At 43.0% G+C, this 27213-nt stretch overlaps 1 protein-coding gene across 2 annotated transcripts; it reads right to left on the bottom strand.

Annotated features, from left to right (window-relative positions):
- Nucleotides 1-1804: 1804 nt before the first annotated feature.
- On the bottom strand, nucleotides 1805-19113 carry LOC106560604 (B-cell lymphoma 6 protein). 2 transcript variants are annotated; one of them, XM_014123650.2, is made up of 9 exons: nucleotides 19023-19113; nucleotides 14955-15126; nucleotides 9140-9361; nucleotides 7664-8653; nucleotides 7017-7144; nucleotides 5988-6155; nucleotides 5748-5878; nucleotides 5416-5553; nucleotides 1805-3214 (listed from the first exon to the last, which is right to left on the bottom strand). In XM_014123650.2, the coding sequence occupies exons 1-9, from the start codon at nucleotides 19051-19053 to the stop codon at nucleotides 3071-3073; spliced, it is 2124 nt and encodes a 707-aa protein (XP_013979125.1). In that variant the 5' UTR covers nucleotides 19054-19113; the 3' UTR covers nucleotides 1805-3070. The 2 variants fall into 2 exon arrangements, with proteins under 2 accessions (XP_013979125.1, XP_013979124.1); XM_014123649.2 differs by having other exon boundaries at nucleotides 7017-7207.
- Nucleotides 19114-27213: the final 8100 nt, after the last annotated feature.

Below are 27213 nucleotides of genomic sequence, written 5' to 3' on the forward strand. Positions count from 1 at the left end.
TGAAAGATATGATCTAACTATATGGACTGTGATCTGTGGATAATATAACCAGATCTCTTTTTACCGTAAGTCTTGAGGATGTGATACATTTGTGGTTAAGGAAACAATGACATACAGTGGCTGGCGAAAGTATTCGCCCTCCCCCCCCTTGACAATTGTCCCTATTTTGTTGCCTTACAACCTGGAATTAAAATAGATTTTTTTTTTGGGGGGGGGGTTGTATCATTTGATTTACACAACATGCCTACCACCTTGAAGATGCAAAATATTTTTGGGTGAAACAAACAAGAAATAAGACAAACAAACAGAAAGCTTTAATGTGGCTAACTATTCACATCCCTTCAAATTAGTGGATTCAGCTATAGGTCTATAAAATGCAATCTCCATAGACAAACATTGGCAGTAGAATGGCCTTTCTGAAGAGCTCAACGTGGCACCGTCATAGGATGCCACCTTTCCAACAAGTAATTTCGTCAAATTTCTGCCCTGCTAGAGATGCCCCGGTCAACTGTAAGTGCTGTTATTGTAAAGTGGAAACATCTAAGAGCAACAATAGCTCAGCCGTGAAGTGGTAGGCCACACAAGATCACAGAACTAGAACGCTGAGTGCTGAAGTGCGTAGTGTGTAAAAATGTGTCTGCAACATTCACTACCGAGTTCCAAACTGCCTCTGGAAGAAACGTCAGCACAAGAACTGTTAGTCGGGAGCTTCATGAAAATGGGTTTACATGGCCGTGCAGCCATACACAAGCCTAAAATCATCATGCGCCGGCTGGAGTGGTGTAAAGCTCGTCACCATTGGACTCTGGAGCAGTGGAAACTCATTCTCTGGAGTGATGAATCACGCTTCACCATCTGGCAGTCTAGCGGATTAATCTGGGTTTACCAGAAGAACGCTACCTGCCCGAATGCATAGTGCCAACTGTAATGTTTGGTGGAGGAGGAATAATGGTCTGGGGCTGTTTTTCATGGTTCGGGTTAGGCCCCTTAGTTCTAGTGAAGGGAAATCTTAACGTTACAGCATACAATGACATAGACGATTCTGTACTTCCAACTTTGTGGCAACAGTTTGCGGAAGGCCCTTTCCTGTTTCAGCATGACAATGCCCCGGTGCACAAAGCGAGGTCCGTACATAAATGGTTTGTCAAGATTGGGGTGGAAGAACTTGACTGGCCTGCACAGAGACCTGACCTCAACCCCATCGAACACCTTTAGGATGAATTGGAAAGCCGACTGCGAACCAGGCCTAATCGCCCAACATCAATGCCGACCTCACTAATTCTCTTTTGGCTGAATTGAACCAAGTCTCCGCAGAAAGCCTTCCCAGAAGAGTGGAGGCTGTTATAGCAGCAAAGGAGGGATCAACTCCATATTAATGCCCAGGATTTTGGAATGAGATGTTCGACAAGCAGGTGTCCACATACTTTTGTTCATGTAGTGTATGTGAAAACCCCCTAAGTAATGTATCTGGGGACTGACCAGATGCCTTGTGATCTGCTTCTCTCCCACATTAGACAACTCTTGAACAACAGTCTTAATTAAAAACATTTTTAAAAACAAGCACACAAACCTGAGAAAAGACATACATGCACATGAGTAGGATCATGGAGGAAAACAAAGTCATTCGCTGGAATGCGGTTTTAACCAATCAGCATTCAGGATTAGACCCCCCCCCCCTCCTCTTGTGACAAGATGACTCAACTATACACAGTAAAACATCACATAAACATGTCCTTCCTTAGTTACTGGAGTAGAGATAGATGCAAGTCTTCTGTTTAATAAATAAATTGAATTCACACGTGACTTTATACATACAAATCCAAAACCTTTATTTTTACATTCATACATCTATAATTGTTCAATACGTTGAATGCAGTTTTTTTTTTTTTTCTTTTTAAACACACAAAAAAAAACCAAAAAAAAGTCCTGAAGATTTACGGCTCGAGTAATGATTAATTTGCATGTTGTAAGGTTGGTGAAAAGCCTTTTTTTTTCTCCTTTTATTTTATTTTTATTTTTAAATGACACACACACCCGAAATAAAAACTAGGACAACTAGTGCCTTGAGTTGTACCTTTTTATATAAACAGAACTGGGCTGAATGGAAAGAAATTCAGTCACCATAGACAAGGCACCTTTAGTACACAGTGTATGTACAAACGTCTTATACACCTTTTTACTGTAGCTTCTAGTACAATGACAACTGGGAACGTTCACTTAAACAAACAAAAAAACTATAACACATCTATACAAATACATTTGAAGCAAAAATATCTTCTTGGTTCATACCCAAAGCAGTACCTTGAAATGCATATTTTTTTTTTTTACATTTTAAATTCTTGATTGATTCTGCCAGCAGAGAGCAACCCAGTGGATATAATTAGTTAATTACACAGTATGTCACAATATTTTTGACTGCAGTTGCCCGCTTCATTGATTGTTAACTATTGGCAACAGTAGTAACGTACGTACGCCTCATCATGCAGCATTTTGTCTTCCTACGAGAGCAGTAGTCATTATCAAGAGTTCAAAAAAACCTAAATGATTTTTTTTTCTCTTTCCTTTCACATGAAAGGGGGCAGGTCTACATGGTATAACATGTACATCAATATATAAAATCTATAAACAATTCAATATCTTATACAGCCAGGATAAATACAATTTATCTTTAAAATATACTGTTAACAACCCTCCCCCCTCTCTCAAATCGAAATGTCAATACTTTTAGAAAAGTTATTTGATATAAAATACCATATCCTTCAACGGGATTTATGTTTACATTCCGTCCAAGCTTTTTCCTCCAACAAAATAAAGCTTTTTTTTTATATTCCTCTTTAAAGCTTAAACATTTTAACTAAATTAAAAGAGACATACTAATATAAAGAAACAAATGGACTAAAGAGGTTCTACGTTCACATGTTTAGAGGAAAGTCGTGTAGAGCGGTGTACATTGGCCGTATTAATGAATCAACCTCTAAATCAACACAGTGTGGCACTACAATTTTGGGATGATTGTATACGTTGGGGTGTTTCAATGCCATGGTCAAGATTGACTCCGCCCGCCGCCAGTTCAGCACGCCTTGGACGGGTCTGTTGGCAGCTCTGTAGTGGACATGCGGTATTGGATCTTGGTGTTGGTAATCGCTCCGTGTTTCTGTCTGAGGTGCAATCGAAGCTGACTCTTGTGGCGAAAGTGCAAGTTGCATTTCTCACACTGAAACAGAAACGAAAGTGAGTTTTCTGTCTCCAATCTACATGGTTTAACACCTCAATTTCAGTGTGTACATCAACGATACTGACTGATAGATCATGTTGGATTGTATAGTTGGTGTACATACATAGGGTGTATATATATATAATGGTGTTATGCTACTTACATAGGGTGTATATATATAATGGTGTTATTCTACTTGCATGATAGGGTGTATATATATAATGGTGTTATGCTACTTACATGATAGGGTGTATATATATAATGGTGTTATGCTACTTCCATGATAGGGTGTATATATAATGGTGTTATTCTACTTACATGATGTATATAATGGTGGTATGTTACTTGCATGATAGGGTGTATATATAATGGTGTTATGCTACTTTCATGATGTATATAATGGTGTTATGCTACTTGCATGATAGGGTGTATATATAATGGTGTTATTCTACTTACATGATAGGGTGTATATATAATGGTGTTATGCTACTTGCACGATTGGGTGTATATATAATGGTGTTATGCTACTTGCATGATAGGGTGTATATATAATGGTGTTATGCTACTTGCATGATAGGGTGTATATATAATGGTGTTATTCTACTTGCACGATAGGGTGTATATATAATGGTGTTATTCTACTTGCATGACAGGGTGTATATATAATGGTGTTATTCTACTTGCATGACAGGGTGTATATAATGGTGTTGTGCTACTTGCATGATAGGGTGTATATAATGGTGTTATTCTACTTGCATGATAGGGTGTATATATAATGGTGTTATGCTACTTTCATGATGTATATAATGGTGTTATGCTACTTGCATGATAGGGTGTATATATAATGGTGTTATTCTACTTACATGATAGGGTGTATATATAATGGTGTTATGCTACTTGCACGATTGGGTGTATATATAATGGTGTTATGCTACTTGCATGATAGGGTGTATATATAATGGTGTTATGCTACTTGCATGATAGGGTGTATATATAATGGTGTTATTCTACTTGCACGATAGGGTGTATATATAATGGTGTTATGCTACTTGCATGACAGGGTGTATATATAATGGTGTTATGCTACTTGCATGACAGGGTGTATATAATGGTGTTGTGCTACTTGCATGATAGGGTGTATATAATAGTGTTATGCTACTTGCATGATAGGGTGTATATAATAGTGTTATGCTACTTGCATGATAGGGTGTATATAATGGTGTTATTCTACTTACATGATAGGGTGTATGTATAATGGTGTTACACTACTTACATGATAGGGTGTATATATAATGGTGTTATTCTACTTACATGATAGGGTGTATATATAATGGTGTTATGCTACTTACATGATAGGGTGTATATATAATGGTGTTATGCTACTTACATGATAGGGTGTATATATATAATGGTGTTATGCTACTTGCATGATAGGGTGTATATATAATGGTGTTATTCTACTTACATTATATATATATAATGGTGGTATTCTACTTGCATGATAGGGTGTATATATAATGGTGTTATGCTACTTACATGATGTATATAATGGTGTTATTCTACTTGCATGATAGGGTGTATATATAATGGTGTTATTCTACTTACATGATAGGGTGTATATATAATGGTGTTATTCTACTTGCACGATTGGGTGTATATATAATGGTGTTATTCTACTTGCACGATAGGGTGTATATATAATGGTGTTATTCTACTTGCACAATAGGGTGTATATATAATGGTGTTATTCTACTTGCACGACAGGGTGTATATATAATGGTGTTATTCTACTTGCACGACAGGGTGTATATATAATGGTGTTATGCTACTTGCATGACAGGGCGTATATAATGGTGTTATTCTACTTGCATGATAGGGTGTATACAATGGTGTTATTCTACTTGCATGATAGGGTGTATATAATAGTGTTATACTACTTGCATGATAGGGTATATATAATGGTGTTATGCTACTTACATGATAGGGTGTATGTATAATAGTGTTACGCTACTTACATGATAGGGTGTATATAATGGTGTTATTCTACTTACATGATAGGGTGTATATAATGGTGTTATGCTACTTGCATGATAGGGTGTATATATAATGGTGTTATGCTACTTGCCTGATAGGGTGTATATATAATGGTGTTATTCTACTTACATGATAGGGTGTATATATAATGGTGTTATTCTACTTACATGATAGGGCTTTTCTCCTGTGTGAATGCGCAGGTGACTCTTCAGCGTCTGCAGGTGACGGAAGCGCGTTCCGCAGATCTCACACGGGTATGGCTTCTCCCCGGTGTGGATCAACACATGGGCCCGGAGATGGGCAACCTGACCATGACAACAACATTATGAGACAACTGGGTCTGTGTGGTGGTGAGTTGTATTTTACGAAGACTATGATGATGAAGAAAAATGGGGGAAACAGAAATGGGGGTGGGGGGGGATGTGCAGCATAGCGGTGGTATTCCCCCCTCCCACCAGACTTTCCCTCCGTTGAAAAGAGAGAGGGGAATTCTGCTCACCTGCACGAATCGAGCTCCACACGTCTCACATCTGTATGGCTTTTCTCCTGAGTGGATACGAGTATGGGTCTTGAGGTTAGCTGGTCTGTTGAACTGAGCACCACAGATGTTGCAGCGATACGGCTTCTCTCCTGCAACGCAACAACATACAACAACAACAAAACCCACAGAACCAACGGTTAGCCGGTTACCAAATTTAGTGGGCAGAGCAGTTAACGTGTTATTATTGCTTCTATGTACCGGTGTGGACTGTCTTGTGGCTGGCGAGGTTTCCCTTGTAGCGGAAAGCAGCCTGACAGCGGTCACACTTGTATGGCTTATCACTGTGGGTCTGCAGCATGTGGAGTTTCAGGGCTCCGTCGTCAGCAAACTTGGAGTCGCATTCGTTACAAAAGAAAGTACCATTTTCTGTAAGGAGAAGCATTAGGGCAACTAATGAATACAGCAAGATTAGTGACGCTTCAATCGTTATCAAGAAAGTGTTGTGTATAAAGCAACAAGCAGCTAAGCTTCCCTCTGTCCATGAGGTGTTCATGTCTGCCTCGCAAATGGCCATCCTATTCCTTACGTTTCAGATCTGTTATCTTAATTTGATCACTGTTTGACGCAGAGTATTTTCCTGTGCAGAAAGGAAATACAAATTGTAGTGTAGTTTAAAGGTTTAAAAAGGCTTCTAAAGTTTGTAATTTCTACTTTAAAAATGTCAGACTTGACCTAATGAAAACATTTATTAACCCCTACAGAAATATCCATTTAATATAATCCACATAATAATTCAAATGTCCTGTTGCTGCAGGATTATTTTCCTTCTGTGAGAACCAGGGTCATACTAAGACAACGCATCGGTAGTGCACTAGTTTCCCTATATAGGGCTCTGCTGAAAAGTAGTGTACTAGTTTCCCTATATAGGGCTCTGCTGAAAAGTAGTGCACTAGTTTCCCTATATAGGGCTCTGCTGAAAAGTAGTGCACTAGTTTCCCTATATAGGGCTCTGCTGAAAAGTAGTGCACTAGTTTCCCTATATATGGCTCTGCTGAAAAGTAGTGCACTAGTTTCCCTATATAGGGCTCTGCTGAAAAGTAGTGCACTAGTTTCCCTATATTGGGCTCTGCTGAAAAGTAGTGCACTAGTTTCCCTATATTGGGCTCTGCTGAAAAGTAGTGCACTAGTTTCCCTATATAGGGCTCTGCTGAAAAGTAGTGCACTAGATGGGGAATAGGGTGCCATTTGCGACTCATTCCGGCGTTTTAAAAAGCAGCGTGTACTCACCACAGCTGGAGTCGGAGTACTCAGAGTGCAACTCTGACATCTCCTCCGCTAAACAGGAAGCCGGGGTGTTGGGACACACTTCAGAGTGCTGTGGGGGTGGGGCACCACAGGAGGTGCACTTTAAGTGGCTGATGTAGAGAGAGGAGTGGTTGTTAGCGCTCCTCTGTGATCCCTCCAGAGCTCTGGAGACACTAAACAAACGGCTGGGTGTCAGACATCATTTCTCCACACAACAATACAGCCGCAAGACAAAGGGGGGGGGGGCAGAAAGAGAAGGGGGGGGCAGAAAGTGAAGGGGGGGGCAGAAAGTGAAAGAGAGGCTACAGACGACAGTTGGAAGGTTGTCATCTAGGCACCTGCCGTGATGGTAGAAATTGCTTTAGAAATGTATGAAATGGGCTGGATGGCGGACAAAGAGGTGTACTGTGGAGAGCTTCATTGAGCAATACTTTGAATTGCAATTTATTTATTTTTTAAATATACGTCACTACCACTTTTCAATTCATGAAAGGGAAAACAAAAGCATCCTAAAGAGATAAAGCCGTAAAGTCCTACACACTGGCCCTCATCAACATGGGAATAATCGAGCATTTATGGTACAGTTGTAGTTCAGTGTTTGATTCGTCCAGTACGACTGTAGACTTTACCTGTTGATGATGCTGTTGAGTCGGGAGGCCTGTGGAACAAGCAGGTCCTCTCCATGCTCGCTGATGTTGGCGTTGGCCTGTGTGTCCAGGTGCTCTGAGTCTGAGGGCTGGGGGTAAGGGGGTAGACCCAGACGCTGGGGGGAGCTGACCACCGGATCCTGCAGTCCAGCATCCTCCTCCTTGGTGGCGCTCTGGTTCAGAACGATGAACTTGTACTTCTTCCAGTTGCGTGCCTTGGGGTCCTGGCTGCCCTGTAGGGGCTGGGCGCCACACCGGCCGGCCTGGGAGAGGGAGAGACCTGCGTTCTTACTGCTGCTGGACTCGGTGGGGGAGTTAGGCTGGCAGTCAGATTTGAGCGGGCTCTGAGGACTGTTCATCAGGCCCTTCCGTCCGGCTGAGGAGATCCCCAGAGGGTAGTGCTGCTGGCTCATGTCTTCCTCTGTCGTCTGAGGACCGTGCTCTTTACCCAGAACCACCACCTGCTGCTTGTGGCCCGTCGTGGCAAACGCTCTCTTCCTGGAACCTCCTACCCCACCAGCCTGGCTGACCCCTCCCTCGTGGCTCTCCTTCCTCATCTCCTCCTCCCTGGAGGAGACGTAGCTGGCTGTATGGTGGATGCTGGCCGAGCCCCCGCTTACCGCCCTGCTGTAATCAACCCTCATGGCGCTGCTCATGTCCGGGGGTGAACAGTGCTTGTGGTGAATCCCGCCTTTAGAGAAGTCACCGAACGTGTTTTTGGCGTCTGTCAGCTTGCAGAGAGGGAAAGGCAACCCCTGGACGGGGTAGTGACCGTAGAGGTGGTAGTTGCTGGGGGAATTGACCCCATTGAACATGCTGGAGCCGTAGGGCCTCCCGTCTCTGAAGGGGCCGACCCGGCCTGGCAGGTTGTCGACCACATCGTGGGGCCGGTATGCATTGACGCCCTGAGGTAAAAGCAAAGGGCTGACCAAGAACTCATCTCTGGGCAGCTTGTTGGCCTGGCCAGCGTCACTGAGGAAGAAGAGGAAGAAGAGTGAGACAACAGAACCTGAACAAGGCAGACAGATAACAGAAACATATTCTACATTCCTTCCCTGTCCACATAAATTACACCAATGTATTTCTCTGCTGTGCTCGCCTCTTTGACAGGTCCTCATTTGCAAATAGAAATATCTTATTAATTGAGTGAGAAAGACAGACCAACGTAAGGGTGCAGGGCCGGCGGGCCATCCTATCGCCTCCGACCACAGAACATCACCTGTAATGTTGTATTCATTTCACGACACCCAGCAGGTGATCTTACTGGTAAACCGTGTATATAGCCAAGTTATCGTTACTCTGTGTATTTATACCTCAAGTTATTACTATTTTTATTATCTGCATTTCACTGTTAGTCTACACCTGTTCTTTACAAAGCATGTGACATATACAATTTGATTTGATTCTAAGTTGAGTCTTCCTTCTTACATCCAGCCCCCCCCTCCTCCGTCCAAATACCTGGATTTGATGAATCGGTGGCAGGTGTCTACGACGTGATCCATCTGTAGGTAGATGGCTGTGTTCATGATCGCCATGATCAGACTCTCCTTCAGCGTCAGTCTGGAGGTGTACATGAACTCCAGTAGGATGGCAAACCCCTCGGGGTCAACCTTAGGGTCCAGGCTGATGGCATTCAGGCTACACTTCAGGGAGTCAGTAAATATAGTGTAGAACAACCCACTAGAGAGAGAGAGAGGAAGCATCGCGTTCAGTACAGGGACAGACTGGTCAGAGAGTCAGTAAATATAGTGTAGAACAACCCACTAGAGAGAGAGAGAGAGAGAGGAAGCACACACAGAGCGAGAGAGGGAGGGGGGGACACAGAGCGAGAGAGGGAGGGGGGACACAGAGCGAGAGAGGGAGGGGGGGACACAGAGCGAGAGAGGGAGGGGGGGACACAGAGCGAGAGAGGGAGGGGGGGACACAGAGCGAGAGAGAGGGGGGGGACACAGAGCGAGAGAGGGAGGGGGGGACACAGAGCGAGAGAGGGAGGGGGGGGACACAGAGCGAGAGAGGGAGGGGGGGGACACAGAGCGAGAGAGGGAGGGGGGACACAGAGCGAGAGAGGGAGGGGGGGACACAGAGCGAGAGAGGGAGGGGGGGGACACAGAGCGAGAGAGGGAGGGGGGGACACAGAGCGAGAGAGGGAGGGGGGGACACAGAGCGAGAGAGGGAGGGGGGGACACAGAGCGAGAGAGGGAGGGGGGGACACAGAGCAAGAGAGGGAGGGGGGGACACAGAGCGAGAGAGGGAGGGGGGGACACAGAGCGAGAGAGGGAGGGGGGACACAGAGCGAGAGAGGGAGGGGGGGACACAGAGCGAGAGAGGGAGGGGGGGACACAGAGCGAGAGAGGGAGGGGGGACACAGAGCGAGAGAGGAGGGGGGACACAGAGCGAGAGAGGAGGGGGGACACAGAGCGAGAGAGGGGGGGAAACAGAGAGAGATAGGGGGGGGACACAGAGAGAGAGGGGGGGGACACAGAGAGAGAGAGGGAGGGGGAGACAGAGCGAGAGAGGGAGGGGGAGACACAGAGCGAGAGAGGGAGGGGGGCACGGAGAGAGAGAGGGAGGGGGGCACAGAGAGAGAGGGAGGGGGGGGCACAGAGAGAGAGAGGGAGGGGGGGGCACAGAGAGAGAGAGGGAGGGGGGGGCACACAGCGAGAGAGAGGGAGGGGGGGGCACACAGCGAGAGAGAGGGAGGGGGGGCACACAGAGCGAGAGAGAGGGAGGGGGGGGCACACAGAGCGAGAGAGAGGGAGGGGGGGGCACACAGAGCGAGAGAGAGGGAGGGGGGGGCACACAGAGCGAGAGAGAGGGAGGGGGGGGCACACAGAGCGAGAGAGAGGGAGGGGGGGGGCACACAGAGCGAGAGAGAGGGAGGGGGGGGCACACAGAGCGAGAGAGAGGGAGGGGGGCACACAGAGCGAGAGAGAGGGAGGGGGGCACACAGAGCGAGAGAGAGGGGGGGGGGGCACACAGAGCGAGAGAGAGGAAGGGGGGCACACAGAGCGAGAGAGAGGGAGGGGGGGCACACAGAGCGAGAGAGAGGGACTTTAAGTATCAACAGCAACATGCAAACAGTGCGGGACAGAGTCTGCATCCAAAATGCCACACTATTCCCTATGTAACAAGGTTGGTTATATTTCCCCTTGCCACTGCAGAAATATGTTACCCAGTAAAACACTACTTCAGCAAAAGTCTAAATGTATTTGTTTTTAAAATACATGTATACTTACACTAAAAGTTTGGGGTCACTTAAAAATGTATATATTTTTTTTTTATCCATTAAAATAACATCAAATTGATCAGAAATACAGTGTAGACGTTGTTAATGTTGTAAATGACTATTGTAGCTGGAAACGGCTGATTTTTTTATGGAATATCTACATAGGCGTACAGAGGCCCATTATCAGCAACCATCACTCCTGTGTTCCAATGGCACGTTGTGTTAGCTAATCCAAGTTTATAATTTTTAAAAGCTAATTGATCATTAGAAAACCCTTTTGCAATTACGTTAGCACAGCTGAAAACTGTTGTGTTGATTGAAGCAATAACACTGGCCTTCTTTAGACTAGTTGAGTATCTGGAGCATCAGCATTTGTGGATTTGATTCTTGTTCTGAGAAATGAAGGCTATTCCATGCGAGAAATTTCCAAGAAACGGAAGATCTCGTACAACGCTGTGTACAACTCCCTTCACGCGCAAACTGGCTCTAACAAGAATAGAAAAATTGGGAGGCCCCGGTGCACAACCGAGCAAGAGGACAAGTAAACTCAACAAAAAAAGAAACGTCCCTTTTTCAGGACCCTGTCTTTCAAAGATAATTCATAAAAATCCAAATAACTTCACAGATCTTCATTGTAAAGGGTTTAAACACTGTTTCCCATGCTTGTTCAATCAACCATAAACAATTAATGAACATGCACCTGTGGAAAGGTCGTTAAGACACTAACAGCTTACAGATGGTAGGCAATTAAGGTCACAGTTATGACAATTTAGGACACTAAAGAGGCCTTTCTACTGACTCAGGAAAAACAAAGAAAGATGCCCAGGGTCCCTGCTCATCTGCGTGAACGTGCCTTAGGCATGCTGCAAGGAGGCATGAGGACTGCAGATGTGGCCAGGGCAATACATTGCAATGTCCATACTGTGAGACGCCTAAGACAGAGCTACAGGGAGACAGGATGGACAGCTGATCGTCCTCGCAGTGGCAGACCACATGTAACAACACCTGCGCAGGATCGGTACATCCGAACATCACACCTGCGGGACAGGTACAGGATGGCAACAACAACTGCCCGAGTTACACCAGGAACGCACAATCCCTCCATCAGTGCTCAGACTGTCCGATATAGGCTGAAAGAGGCTGGACTGAGGGCTTGTAGGCCTGTTGTAAGGCAGTTCCTCACCAGAACTCACCGGCAACAAGGCACAAACCCACCGTCGCTGGACCAGACAGGACTGGCAAAAAGTGCTCTTCACTGACGAGTTGTGGTTTTGTCTCACCAGGGGTGATGGTTGGATTCGCGTTTATCGTCGAAGGAATGAGCGTTACATTGAGGCCTGTACTCTGGAGAGGGATCGATTTGGAGGTGGAGGGTCCATCATGGTCTGGGGCGGTGTGTCACAGCATCATCGGACTGAGCTTGTTGTCATTGCAGGCAATCTCAACGCCGAGCGTTACAGGGAAGACATCCTCCTCCCTCATGCGGTACCCTTCCTGCAAGCTCATCCTGACATGACCCTCCAGCATGACAATGCCACCAGCCATACTGCTCGTTCTGTGCATGATTTCCTGCAAGACAGGAATGTCAGTGTTCTGCCATGGCCAGCGAAGAGCCCGAATCTCAATCCCATTGAGCGCTTCTGGGACCTGTTGGATCGGCGAGTGAGGGCTAGGGCCATTCCCCCCAGAAATGTCCAGGAACTTGCAGGTGCCTTGGTGGAAGAGTGGGGTAACATCTCATAGCAAGAACTAGCAAATCTGGTGCAGTCCATGAGGAGGAGATGCAGTGCAGTACTTTATGCAGCTGGTGGTCACACCAAATACTGACTGTTAGTTTTGATTTTGACCCCCCCCCTTTGTTGATGGACACATTATTCAATTTCTGTTAGTCACATGTCTGTGGAACTTGTTCAGTTTATGTCTCAGTTGTTGAATCTTACGTTCATACAAATATTTACACATGTTAAGTTTGCTGAAAATAAACAGTTGACAGTGAGAGGACGTTTCTTTAGTGTCTAGTTTACATTAATGTCTAGTTTGAGAGACAGACGCCTCAGAAGTCCTCAACTGGCAGCTTCATTAAATAGTACCCGCAAAACAACAGTCTCAACGTCAACAGTGAAGAGACAACTCTGGGATGCTGACCTTCTAGGCAGAGTTGCAAAGAAAAAAACATCTCAGACTGGCCAATAAAAAGTAAAGATTAAGATGGGCAAAAGAACACAGACACTGGACAGAGGAACTCTGCCTAGAAGGCCAGCATCCCGCAGTCGCCTCGTCACTGTTGACTTTGAGACTGGTGTTTTGCGGTTACTATTTAATGAAGCTGCCAGTTGAGGACTTGTGAGGTGTCTGTTTCTCAAACTAGACACTCTAATGTACTTGTTTTCTTGCTCAGTTGTGCACCGGGGCCTCCCACTCTTTCTATTCTTGTTAGAGCCAGTTTTCGCTGTTCTGTGAAGGGAGTAGTACACAGCGTTGTACGAGATCTTCAGATGCACAAAAAGCTCTCTACAATGTGCACAAATGTGTTTACATCTCTGTTAGTGAGCATTTGTCCTTTACCAAGATAATCTGTGTGGCATATCAAGAAGCTGATTAAACAACATGATCATTACACATGTGCACCTTGTGCTGGGGACGAAAGACCACTCTAAAATGTGCAGTTTTGTCACAACACAATGCCACAGATATCTTAAGTTGAGTAAACGTGCAATTGGCATTCTGACTGCAGGAATGTCCACCATAGCTGTTGCCAGATAACTGAATGTTCATTTCTCTACCATGAGCCACCAATGTCATTTTGGAGAATTTGGCAGTACGTCCAACCGGCCTCACAACAGCAGACCACGTGTATGGCGTTGTGTGGGCGAGTGGTTTGCTGATGTGAATGTTGTGAACAGAGTGCCCCATGGTAATGGGTTTATGGTATGGACAGGCATAAGCTATGGACAATGAACACAATTAGATTTTATCGATGGCAATTTGAATGCACAGAGATACCGTGATGAGATCCTGAGGCCCATTGTCGTGCCATTCATCCGCCGCCATCACCTCATGTTTCAGCATGATAATGCATGGCCCCATGTCGCAAGAACATGTACACAATTCCTTGAAGCTGAAAATGTCCCAGTTCTTCCATGGCCTGCATACTGACCAGACATGTCACCTATTGAGCATGTTTGGGATGCTCTGGAGCGACACGCAAGACAGCGTGTTCCAGTTCCTGCCAATATCCAGCAACTTCGCACAGTCATTGAAGAGGAGTGGGACAATATTCCACAGGACACAATCAACAGCCTGATCAACTCTATGTGAAGGAGATGTGTCACGCTGCATGAGGCAAATGGTGGTCACACCAGATACTGACTGGTTCTCTGATCCATGACCGTACTGTACTTTTTTTTTTAAAGGTATCTATGACCAACAGATGGTTATCTGTATACCCAGTCATGTGGAATTTATAGATTGGGACCTAATGAATTTATTTCAATTGACTGATTTCCTTATATGAACTGTAACGCAGTATAATCTTAGAAATTGTTGCATGTTGCGTTTCTATCTTTTTAGTATAGTTAAGTAGTACTTTAAAGTATTTTTACTTAAGTACTTTACACCACTGGGAATCAGGAATCTACAGCCATAAACATACTGTTGTCCTTTAATGTTCTTCCTTGTGTCAATCATCAGAATAAACACCAATCAACTGGCTGGACCGTCCTTTTTTTTCTCCAAGACAACACGAGAGACATTACAAAATAGGATCACGTCTGTTACTGGTGCCGAGACCCGTCTTGTCTTCGTGAGACATCTGTTATCTATGAGACCTGTTTGGAAGTAATGCACTATGTAGGGGGAACAGAGTGCACTATGTAGGGGGAACAGAGTGCACTATGTAGGGGAAACAGAGTGCACTATGTAGGGGGAAACAGAGTGCACTATGTAGGGGGAACAGAGTGCAGTATGTAGGGGGAACAGAGTGCACTATGTAGGGGGAACAGAGTACCATTTGGGATGCCGTCTAAGAGTCACGTGAACACAACACACCTGCAGGCCATGAGGACAGTCTTGTGGGCACGAAACTGCTGTCTGTTGACCAGGATGGTGACATCTGTGAGGATGTCCCGGCTACGTAACCGGTTGAGGTTCAGCAGCACGTCGCTGGCGTGACGCGTGAATTGGATGCAGCTGTCTGCTGCGCAAGCCATCTTGTCAAGCTCTGGTGGAGGCGGAGGGGGGGGGGAGTAAAACAAATAGTCAGAGTCATGGATAGACATACAAAAGGGTTATATACAGCTCTTATACTGGTTAATCATCAAATAGGTAGTATCTTGGTGGTGAAACCCGGTGGAATATGGATCCAATTGCAGGGCTCTCTAACCCTGGGCCCTCCTGTAGGGTTTTTGCACCAACCCTAGTTGTACTAACCCGATTCAGCTTTATCAACCAGCTAATCATTACAATCAGGTGTGTTAGGGTTGGAGTGAAAACCTACAGGAGGCTCTGCAGAAACAGGGTTGAATAAAATGAATGTTGTGATATACACACACACACACTTTTTAAATGTAACCTTTATTTAACTAGGCAAGTCAGTTTAAGAACAAATTCTTATACAAGATAAAGCATGGGCAACTTTTATGAAGGCTGGGGTGATTGTCATTTCGCACTTGTTTTTAATGTGTTGTTTTTTTTCATTTCGCACTTGTTTTTAAGTGTTGGTTATTCTAATAATAGAAATGCTCACCAACCTCACCAATATTGTCTGATTGCAGTGGAACTTTTCAGCCAGTAGGCGGCACCATTCAACAGAGTAAATAAACTACGACACTTTCAAGTCACATTTTCTGGACGGCCACACTTGTTCCCGAAAGTGGGATAACACTTGATTTCGTTTTTGCTGGCACTCGAACATGAATGTAGAAGATGAATTTTATATATATATAACCTGAACCTTTATTCAATAAAAGTAAACTCAAGCATTCTGCAGTAACATACTGGTTCTGTATGGTGTATGGTTCTGTGACAGCAGCCTAGCCTACATGATGTAATATATCATAGCAGCACACTGTTATTCGGGCATGGAAACATAGTGTGTGAACAGTTCATGATATATAGTTGAGAAATGCAAGCACCAGGTGTAGGAGTCTTCTTCCCTAGAGTTCAGTTGCCTACACCGTGCATCACAACACACCTGACTTTGACACACAGCCTATGACTTATTGTAAGGGGACGTGTCCAACCTGGACTCAAGGTTAGACATAACAAAGTAAAAGGTAAATCTGGGCCACACTCCCAATTAGTACGATATGTTACATTTTGTGAGGTATGTGTTAGTTGATGTCCATCATTTTTTTATGATATGTTACGAATTGCCATTTGTTGTGGCTAACGTTAGCTAGGTGGCTAACATTAGCTAGGCTGTTGGTTAAGGGAAGAGTTAGCTATCATGCTAAGTAGTGGCTAATTAGCTAAAATGGTCTGTGATGACATTCAAACATGCGCAACCTTTGGGTTTCTGGATGTTTGTGTTTTATGCCCGCCCACCCAACCACCCGTTTTGCCGTATGTAACCTTCTGTTTTATGGAAAGATGCAGCAGTATATCATACTAATTTACGTGTCCTGGATTTACGTTTACTATGTTACGTCTAGGACTAGGAAACCAGGCTGGCGTGTCTTTAAATAATATAATGTCTGTGCCATCTGGGCATTTCTTACGTGTTGAACATTCCGTATTGGATGATTTTTTCTCCCTGTGAACCAACAACACGCCAAATACGTAGCCTTCATTTCCCCGCTATATCCTTAATAAACAACCCGCAGTCTATCACTAGCTCATTTACTTATTCACAATGGACAAAACACTTTGAACATATTCCAGACAAAAGTTGGCAGATTTAAAATGTACTGTTGACTGCTAGAGAACATTTGAATGATTATAGTATAGTAGTAATGATAATAATAATAAACCTAGTTTACATTTTTTTTTTATGCAATTAACGGTAGATTAAACGGCAAATTGCTCCATGAATTTCAAAATATGAAAAATCAAATTCTACCACAAGATGTCATCAATTTACTGTAGAAGTTTATACGTCTGATCATTAATATATTAGCCTAGAAGTGTGTCTGATCTTCAGCAATATAAATAGCGGGTAGTCAGATGCAGGAGCACTAGCGGTTCTGGGGGGGGGGGGGGGCAGTGCACCTGTGACAACAATTTTGGACCCCCTTGTGGCCCCCCTAAATGTGGAGTATGACATCATTTTTACATAACTAATTTTTGCTATCGTAATTTTTATTTTTTTTACATCCGTTATTACACAGAAAATGCAAATAAATTGTTGAATGATTATGAACATGGTCTTTTGCCTGCAATGCAGTGAAGAAAACGATATGACAACAATAACGTGTAATGTAACTGGCCCCAGCTTGGCCCCCCAGTTGAAACGGTCTAAGAACCGCCACTACGCAGGAGAACATGTTATGGCAATAACACAACGCAATCCAGGAGACTTCAGCATATTTTGAAAACACTTTTGGCACAGTATATGTTTCAACTACAGTCTGCGAATTTCAAACGGGTAATTTACTACTAGCCTCAGTCTTTCCGTTCAACCCCCATGTAATAAATTGTTAAACTGACAGTTTCTTCACGTGGAACAACATGTGGAGCCAACCGGTTAAATAACACGCAAACACATTGGACACAGATGTAGCTCTCTGTCTCAACCCCATGTCTCAGGCTGTCCCTTGACTCGTCCCGATATGAACTTTAAATAAAGAATCTACACACAGGTTGAAGTAACCACGGTTTTCATATATAGGTTATAACCCACCTACGACTACTGCTTTAGCGAAAAACGTCATATTTCACAAATTTTTGTCATTTATTTTCAGTTATTAACTTTTCAATAAACATTCATATAGAGTAACTTTTGTGTCTCTCTTATTCCTAGCCTACATGCAGACCCTTAGCCTAGCTAGGCCTGCCTACACGTCAACAACAGTATTTTACACAGACTCCTTGCATTGAGGCTTAGTAATCAAATACAGGTTTATTGCATCGGCTAAGCACTTAAATACTGCAACATTGTATCTGTTAAATCACTTAATTACTGCAACATAGTACCTGTTAAATCACTTAATTACTGCAACATAGTATCTGTTAAATCCCTCCATTCAATGCGACATTGTATCGGGTTAAGTCGTTGTGCCTAGCCCCCCTCTCACCTGGCCCTCTCCCCTAGCCCTAGCCCTCTCCCCTAGCCCTCTCCCCTAGCCCTCTCCCCTGGCTCCAGACAGATCGTATGCAGGTACAAACGTGCGGCATACGCTCGTCCGTGCAGCGGCGGAACGCTACAAACTACAAACAACAAGATTTCCGTAGAGGAGGAGGCGGCGGGGGGGGGATAACCGTGAGACCAAACGATCAATATCTCCTGCAACCAGATCCCGATGTGCTCGTTCAGTACCGATTGTTCGATTTGACTTTTATTTCCCCCTCCTAGACTGCCTGGATATCTAAAACAATGTAGCATAACAGCCTTAACACACATACCCCTGTCTATCTGCCACAATACCGACACTCTGCAACTTAGGCTACATTATGCCCGTGGGAATCACCTTATCATAAACTAAATCATGTATATCTACACCGCTGTTATTAATAATACAATCACAATTAGGTGAACACAGTTGCAAAATCCACCAAGGTTACAACTGTACTTAGGTTTACTGAGAATATATAGAAGGCAGCACTTAGTCCAACTGAACAACTTGTTTATTAGTATTCCAGCACACTAGTCAGTCTAACAGAATAACCACGGAATGTAATTTCTGTTCTGCGATCAGCACAGTACATTTAAAAAGCTACTGTCAAACCGAGACAAGGCGACCAGAGCCGTAGAGAGTGAAGGGAAGAGACAACGAAATATTATACAGACAGAAGCTGTGTCACAGCAGATGTCACCCGCTAAAGAATGCGCTGAAACCCGTCCACCATACACCCTCAAATCACATTATAAAACACATTCAGAAACACACAAACACCTGCAATAAAGAGCACAACTTCGCGCCAAATTACATAGGAAAAAAGGAATTAAAAAAAAATCACCTGGTATTGCTTTCCTAGAAACTTCTTGCATCACCACTTCTAAGAAGCCCAGTTCTAAGAATCACAGCGGCTCAATTCTCGGAATTTGAGCTGGTGGCGATACCACTTTCAGAGAGCAGGGGAGAGTCCGCTTTTAATGCGCGCTGAGAGACGTTTTGATTTTCCTGCTTATTGTACAACATCAATTGTGGAACAAGTGTAATACAAATTTAAAGTGAAATTATGTACAAATATAGTCATATTTTGTTGTATCTATTTGAAGATAAATAGAGTGTAGAGTTTTGTATCCCCCCCTAGTTTGGATTGGAGCAGACCCAGACGGTCACATGGGGGAAACGACATATCTACGTCACCAGCCTCTAAACCCAGCCTCTAAATTCTCTGAACTCATTTTCTATTCTATGACATAAGCAGTGTCCGTCCATCCGCTGCCTGTGTGAAACCCACATAAATAATTTACACAGAACCTAACGGGAGCGCGTATCCACACGGACATGTGTTGCCTAGGCCTATTTGTTGTGATATTGTAATCATTTTTGGGGGGGTGTTTCTCCTGCGGGGGGGATATTAAACCGCAGATCTACCTTCATTTGCTGTGGACTGTCTGCTGCCATATCATCACAAGGGTTTGTTTAGGATGACATTATATTTGTGAACCAAAGACATTGTGTTTTAAAACTATCTTCATCACTGGGATTTTCCGTTTGCTCTAGCCTTTTTGTTGTCTTTGAGGCGGACTGTTTATGCCAGGTTTATCTGAAAAATATGCTTTAGATTTTAGGTTATTACGGAAGGTTGATGTTTATTGTCATGAATCTTGCCCAGGAGGCAGAACAATAACGATTTCCGCTAGATGGGTCAGCTGCAAAGTCAAAATTGTTTATATCGTAAAAACTTATGAAAAAGAAAGTGTATGGTTAGGTATTAGGGTTAGCAGTGTGGTTATGGTTAATGTTAGGTTTAAAATCCGCTGTTATGATTTTGTGGCTTTGCCTTCTGGTGACCACTCCGCAGAGCTGCCTCCAGGGCAAGATACAGGACAATACATTCCAACCTGTGTTATTGCGGTCAGATTGACCGTAACCTGTATAGGTTAACAACTGGTTAATGCTATACAGTCTATCTAGCCTATATAATCGCCACCGTCCGCTGCTATGCAAAGCATGAACTATTTGCGTGCTCTCTCTCTCTCTCTCTCTCTCTCTCTCTCTCTGACGTAAGTCAGCAGCCAATGTTGGGCAATATAGCCTACAGCAGCAAATTTACCCAATTTGAATTGGGTTGACCAAAAATGTTCAACGTGCGAATGAAAAACCATAGGCATAGTGTTGGAATAAAATTACTATTTATAATGAATTCTTAAATGCCACACAAACTTAAGTCTACCGGCAAAATGCCATTTAGCCTTCAAATCAATCAAGACTAAAAGGCTTAATTAGGATATATATTAGGCATGACTGGGCCTAAGTATACAGATGGAAATTCCTTCCATCTACAGCATAACCCCCCAATAAACGCTATAGACTGCGTTTATATATTTAAAAAAAATCTTTATTTAACTAAGTCAGTTAAGAACAAACGACATATGTTTACCTTGACAGCTCGGGGGATTTGATCTAGCAACCTTTCGGTTATTGGCCCAACACTCTAACCACCTGCCGACCCAAAATAGGGTAAATAATATTACGGTAAATAGGTTTAAACTTATTTACCGTATTATTAGAATAGACAAACATTTTAATGGTCATCATTGTTAGTCTAAATCAGAGCGATTGGAGCGGATTGTTAATGGGATCAATTAGCATAGGGTTTGAAGTGTATGGGAACCACTCAGGGCAACCCTGAATGTCAAACCTTTTAAATTAACTTTAGGGCTCCTAAATAGACAGTGTAGGCCTATGTAATGCACTCTCACAAGGCTAAATATAGTTCTTTCTAATCGTGAAATGTAAATAGTCCTATTTTTTTTTATTTATTCAATTTAGATGTGGATCAAATCAGTGGAAATAATGTATGGTTGATCTGAAGTTATAGACCTGACGCTTCAGAATAGATGGAGAGTCATCAATGCGTCGACGGAGCCATGCGTTCCCCTGCGTGATGAATTATAGGCCGAACATGGCCAACAGACAGTAAGTAGTAACCCACAAATTATATCAAGTGCGCAACATGTGTCAAGTGAATATTGGAATTCAATGCGCCTGGCACAATTCTGCCCTTCGAATTAAGATTTGCTTTTGTTGAATAGCAACTTCGAAAATACAGATCCCACTTTGTGACATTAGGCTACTGCGCGATGGCTCGTTATAGTAGACCTTATGCATTATCTTTATATTTGAGTTCCTATTTGAATAATGAGTTATTGAAGTTTTATGCCTAAAGCAAAGACCTGACGGCTATTTTGCTTTATGGTATTAAAGCTAACAATCTTTTTTTTTAAAATATAAATACATTTATCTTTAAAGTCTATTTTAGGCGATTTTGTATTATTTGTTTATTATCTGTTTACAAATAGGCATAATAACCACGCAATGTCCATCAATCAATCACATTTATTTTTTTAAAGTCCTTTTTTTACATCAGTAGTTGTCACAAAGTGTTTTAGTAACCTCGTGCTTTGTAATAACCTTAACTTTGCTTAAAGGGTGTGTCCTTCTTAATGTTCTAGTATTTTCCATGAGGATATTTCTCAGCCTTTAACGGGGCACATCTAGTGACCTGTCTGTCTGACTGAGCAAATAGAGGGTGCCTCTTTTTCTCAGCTTTTTAAACTTAACCCGTCCACTTTTTCGTGCGATTGACATTGGATTAAAACGTTTATTTTAAGAAAGTCATTTTAAAAAAGTATGAAAATGAATAAGATGTATATGCAAATGTATTGAGGACAATTTAATTGTATTATTGACGTAGGCTATTGAATCACTTTCATGTATCATTCCTTTTATGTTGCTCTACTCTCTTTGAATTGGAAAAAAAAAACATTAAAATACTTTATAACTTTATTAACGTGGTCCGTCTGGTCCTTTTTTCTTAGATCCAGCCTGGCTCTTCTTAAAGTGTCTAAACTGAGTGACAGCTAGGGTATCCTCCTCAATTTTGTTTTTGACATGACATACTTAGTCTGTCCTTCCTTTTTCTGTAAGTAAACAGGACTTGTTTTGTCTTTAGTGTTGTGTGGAGTGGAGCTGGTATTGAGCAGCAGCCCTCAGTACTGTCTGTTATACTAAACTACTGCTGTGTTTTACTACTATGTCCCATTCCCCAGCTCCTTAAGTGGCACTGGTTTCAGCTGATTAATGTCCTTCCAACTTGGCTCTATGTACTGACCTCTGCCCTTTAAGATGGAACTGAAGAGGAGACCAATGCTTGCGCCCTAAATGGAACCCTATTTCTTATCTATTCCCATAGGGACTCTGGTAAAACGTAGTGCACTATATAGGGAATAGGGTGCCATTTAGGATGTTGAGGCTGTGATCACTGAGGACATAACCCCATATTGCAGCCTACTTAGTGTCTTCTCTGGTTACAATATCAAATGTCTCTAAAGACAGCAACAACAAAAAAAAGGAAAACATATTTCTAGAAATAGTTTGGGGACTTGAGATATGCGTTTAAATGAGTGGGGTGGTATGATTACTCTGGTCCCAGATCTGTTAGTGTTATTATGTCAACTCCTTAGCATAACAATGAGTGGAACAAACAGATCTGTGACCAGGCTATGGTATGACTAGGATCTAGCCCACCTGGGTAGCTGTGGTTATGGTGGCTCCACATCGTGGACTGTCCTTCCTCTTCTCTCACCCGACTCACTCCCTGGCATAGGAGGAGCATCTGCTGGGCTGGGGAGACAAGGTGACATTTTTTTTGTAAAACATCTGGAATCAGATTCATCTCAAAATAAATGGTATGTTTTGCATAGATTACCAGGGCAGGATGAATGTTGTTGTTTAAAAAAAATCTAAGACTGTCACGTCCTGACCAGTAAAAGGGGTTATTTGTTATTGTAGTTTGGTCAGGGCGTGGCAGGGGGTGTTTGTTTTATGTGTTTCGGGGTTTTTTGGTTAATGTTCTATGTTAGTATATTTCTATGTTTGTTCTAGTTCTTCTATTTCTATGTTTAGTTTATTGGGGTAACCTTCAATTGGAGGCAGCTGTTCCTCGTTGCCTCTAATTGAAGGTCCTATTTAGTAGGGGTGTTTTTTCCATGGGTTTTTGTGGGTAGTTGTTCCTTGTATAGTCAGAGCACCTTGCAGGACTATTTTTCCGGTCGTTCTTTTGTTCAGTGTTCATTTATTTAATAAATACAAGAAGGTGTTTCCCATTCCCACTGCAGTTTGATCCCATCCTTACGACGATTGTGACAAAGATCCCATTATGAAGCTTGTTCCTAATAGAGTCGAAGCTTAAAGGGACAATGTGCAGTTTCTTCATCCATTTCTTTTTCTTCTTTTGAATTAATGAAATATACCCAATGATTCTAAAATAATATTACTTATAACCTCTTTATGTAGTGTTGTGGTGTCTCTCTTGTCGTGATGTGTGTTTTGTCTTATATTTATTTTTTGATTTATTTATTTTTAATCCCAGCCCCCGTCCCCGCAGGAGGCATTTTGCCTTTTGGTAGGCCGTCATTGTAAATAACAATTTGTTCTTAACTGACGTGCCTAGTTTACATAAAGGTACATTTATAATTAAGAAAATGCCTCATGAGCTTAGTTCAAATGTCGTACGACATCAGAACCCAAAATGTAACCTTGTTTAACTCCAATGTTTGTAAACAAAGCAGACCATGCCCTGGAGGTAAAGCCCTCCCCTCTGGGAACAGACCATGCCCTGGAGGTAAAGCCCTCCCCTCTGGGAACAGACCATGCCCTGGAGGTAAAGCCCTCCCCTCTGGGAACAGACCATGCCCTGGAGGTAAAGCCCTCCCCTCTGGGAACAGACCATGCCCTGGAGGTAAAGCCCTCCCCTCTGGGAACAGACCATGCCCTGGAGGTGAAGCCCTCCCCTCTGGGAACAGACCATGCCCTGGAGGTAAAGCCCTCCCCTCTGGGAACAGACCATGCCCTGGAGGTGAAGCCCTCCCCTCTGGGAACAGACCATGCCCTGGAGGTAAAGCCCTCCCCTCTGGGAACAGACCATGCCCTGGAGGTAAAGCCCTCCCCTCTGGAAACAGACCATGCCCTGGAGGTAAAGCCCTCCCCTCTGGGAACAGACCATGCCCTGGAGGTAAAGCCCTCCCCTCTGGAAACAGACCATGCCCTAGAGGTGAAGCCCTCCCCTCACTCCTCTTCCCTCTGGCTGGCCATACACAAGTTCAGCACAATCTCCTAAAATATGTAACCTGTTTACAATATAATCTATTGTGCAATGCAAAGTTTGATACAGTTGATGTTTATATCGCTATCATGCCAAGCCCCCCTTCCACCGCCAAGCCCCCCTTCCACCGCCAAGCCCCCTTCCGCTGCCAAGCCCCCCTTCTACCCCCCCCCCCCCCCCCCTTGTACACTGCTGCTACTCGCTGTTTGTTTATTATCTATGCATAGTCACTTCGCCTCCACCTACATGTACAGATTACCTCAACTAGCCTGTACCCCTGCACACTGACTCAGTACCGGTGCCCCCTGTATATAGCCTCGTTATTCTTATTGTGTTACTTTTTATTATTACTTTTTATTTGTCTACTTGGTAAATATTTTCTTCTTCTTGAACTACACTGTTGGTTAAGGGCTTGTAACTAAGCATTTCACGGTAAAGTCAACACTTGTGGTATTCGGCGCACGTGGCAAATAAAGTTTGATTTGAATTCCCCTGTCAAGCCTCCCCTTCCAGCGCCAAGCCCCCCCCTTCCCCCTTCCCCCGCAAAAGATTAAAAGAAAAACATGTTTTGAAACTTTATCTTTGTAACAAGTGGGCCCTATGAGGTAATAGGAAAGAGTGAAGACAGGAAAAGAGTTGTTCTATAAATAGTTTGTTCTCTGCTCAGACTCTTTCCATGTGGGCTCATTGGGTTGAGATAGAGCAGAGTCTATACTGTTCTCTGCTCAGACTCTTTCCATGTGGGTTCATTGGGTTTAGGTAGAGCAGAGTCTATACTGTTCTCTGCTCAGACTCTTTCCATGTGGGCTCATTGGGTTGAGATAGAGCAGAGTTGATACTGTTCTCTGCTCAGACTCTTTCCATGTGGGCTCATTGGGTTGAGATAGAGCAGAGTCTATACTGTTCTCTGCTCAGACTCTTTCCATGTGGGCTCATTGGGTTGAGATAGAGCAGAGTCTATACTGTTCTCTGCTCAGACTCTTTCCATGTGGGCTCATTGGGTTGAGATAGAGCAGAGTCTATACTGTTCTCTGCTCAGACTCTTTCCATGTAGGCTCATTGGGTTGAGATAGAGCAGAGTCTATACTGTTCTCTGCTCAGACTCTTTCCATGTGGGCTCATTGGGTTTAGATAGAGCAGAGTTGATACAGGAGCCAGAGAGGTTATGACTTTTAGTTATAACTGTTCAGGATCTTTATAACAGTGGCTAAGTACTGTATAGACACAATCAACCTAGTCTGCCTTTAGTACAGATATACTGTACAGTGCATACGGAAAGTATTCAGACCCCTTCACTTTTTCCACATTTTGTTAAGTTACAGCCTTATTCTGAAATTGATTAAATATATATTTATTCTCATCAATCTACACACAATACCCCATAATGACAAAGCGAAAAGATGTTTTTAGAAAGTTTGCAAATGTATTAAAAATAAGAACAGAAATACCTTATTTGCATAAGAATTCAGACCATTTGCTATGAGACTCAAAATTGAGCTCAGGTACATCCTGTTTCAATTGAACATCCTTGAGATGTTTCTATAACTTAATTGGAGTCCACCTGTGGTAAATTCAAGTGGCTTCAGGACAAGTCTCTGAATGTCCTTGAGTGGCCCAGCCAGAGCCCAGACTTCAACCCGATCTAACATCTCTGGAGAGACCTGAAAATATTTGTGCAGCAACACTCCCCATCCAACCTGACAGAGATTGAGAGGATCTGCAGAGAAGAATGGAAGAAATTTCCCAAATACAGGTGTGCCAAGCTTGTAGCGTCATACCCAAGAAGGCTCGAGGCTGTAATCGCTGTCAAAGGTGCTTCAACAAAGTACTGAGTAAAGGGTAAGAATACTTATGAAAATGTGATTATTCCGTTTTTAAATTTTTGAATACATTTCTAAAAAACGTTTTTTTTTCTTCGTCATTATGGGGTATTGTGATGTCATTATGGGATATTGTGATGTCAATATGAGGTATTGTGATGTCTTTATAAGGTATTGTGTGTAGATTGATGAGGGAAAAAAAACTAGTTAATCCATTTTATAATAAGGCTGTAACGTAACAAAATGAGGAAAAAGTCAAGGGGTCAGAATACTTTGCGAATGCACTGTACGTGTTAGTAATTGCCAGGTTGACATAAAATTAGAGTTAGCTTTTAACTGACTTGCCTGGTTAAATTAAATAAAGGTTATGAAATAAAAACAATGGCGACGAGGGTGACCTGTCAAATAAATGGTCATTACACAACATGCTAAATCTTTTAAGATGTGTAGAGCTAACTGACTCCAGGAAGTCAATGGCATCCTTATTTCTTAAACCAGATGAATGACTAATAAATTGTGTTTTGATTGACAAATTATAAATGTTTCATTATTTTAATGATCAAACAAAGGTATTATTTGGGTCCACGTTAGATGACAGAAAGTAGTAGAAAGAGTGATAATTATTGAAAAAGAAGTTAATGAAATATTTCCGGTTAATTTGGATATTGATTGTACGTTACTTAAACTTTGCTTTCTAAAAATCAAAATTCTTCTTCTTCAAAAAAAAGTGTGTTACTTAAAATCCAATGTTATTGGTCACATACACAGATTATAGCAGATGTTATTACGGGTGTAGAGAACTGCTTATAATCTCTTGTGGACACACTACATAAACACAGAGCCTCTGACCAAATTAAACCAGATTTTAGTTCTGGGTTACTATCTCAAATTATGATTGGGCCCTTGGTGTGGAATGAGATAGACTCTCTGAGGTCATTACTGTATATATTCGTCCCAAATGGCACCATATTCCCTATAGTGCACTACTTTAGACCAGAACCCATGGGGTCAATAGGGTTCCAATTGGGATTCACCCTAGATTATACAGATTG

The sequence above is a fragment of the Salmo salar genome, chromosome ssa10 (genome assembly GCF_905237065.1).
Source record: "Salmo salar chromosome ssa10, Ssal_v3.1, whole genome shotgun sequence".
NCBI classification, from domain to species: Eukaryota; Metazoa; Chordata; class Actinopteri; order Salmoniformes; family Salmonidae; genus Salmo; species Salmo salar.

Excerpts from the sequence above, each read along its gene's own strand:
- LOC106560604 (XM_014123649.2), bottom strand. The coding sequence starts at position 19,053 with ATGCAAGAAGTTTCTAGGAAAGCAATACCAG. Across the intron at positions 8,654-9,139 it reads CACCGATTCATCAAATCCAG|TGACGCTGGCCAGGCCAACA; the intron begins GTATTTGGACGG and ends CTTCTTCCTCAG. Across the intron at positions 5,879-5,987 it reads CCACAAGACAGTCCACACCG|GAGAGAAGCCGTATCGCTGC; the intron begins GTACATAGAAGC and ends GTTGCGTTGCAG.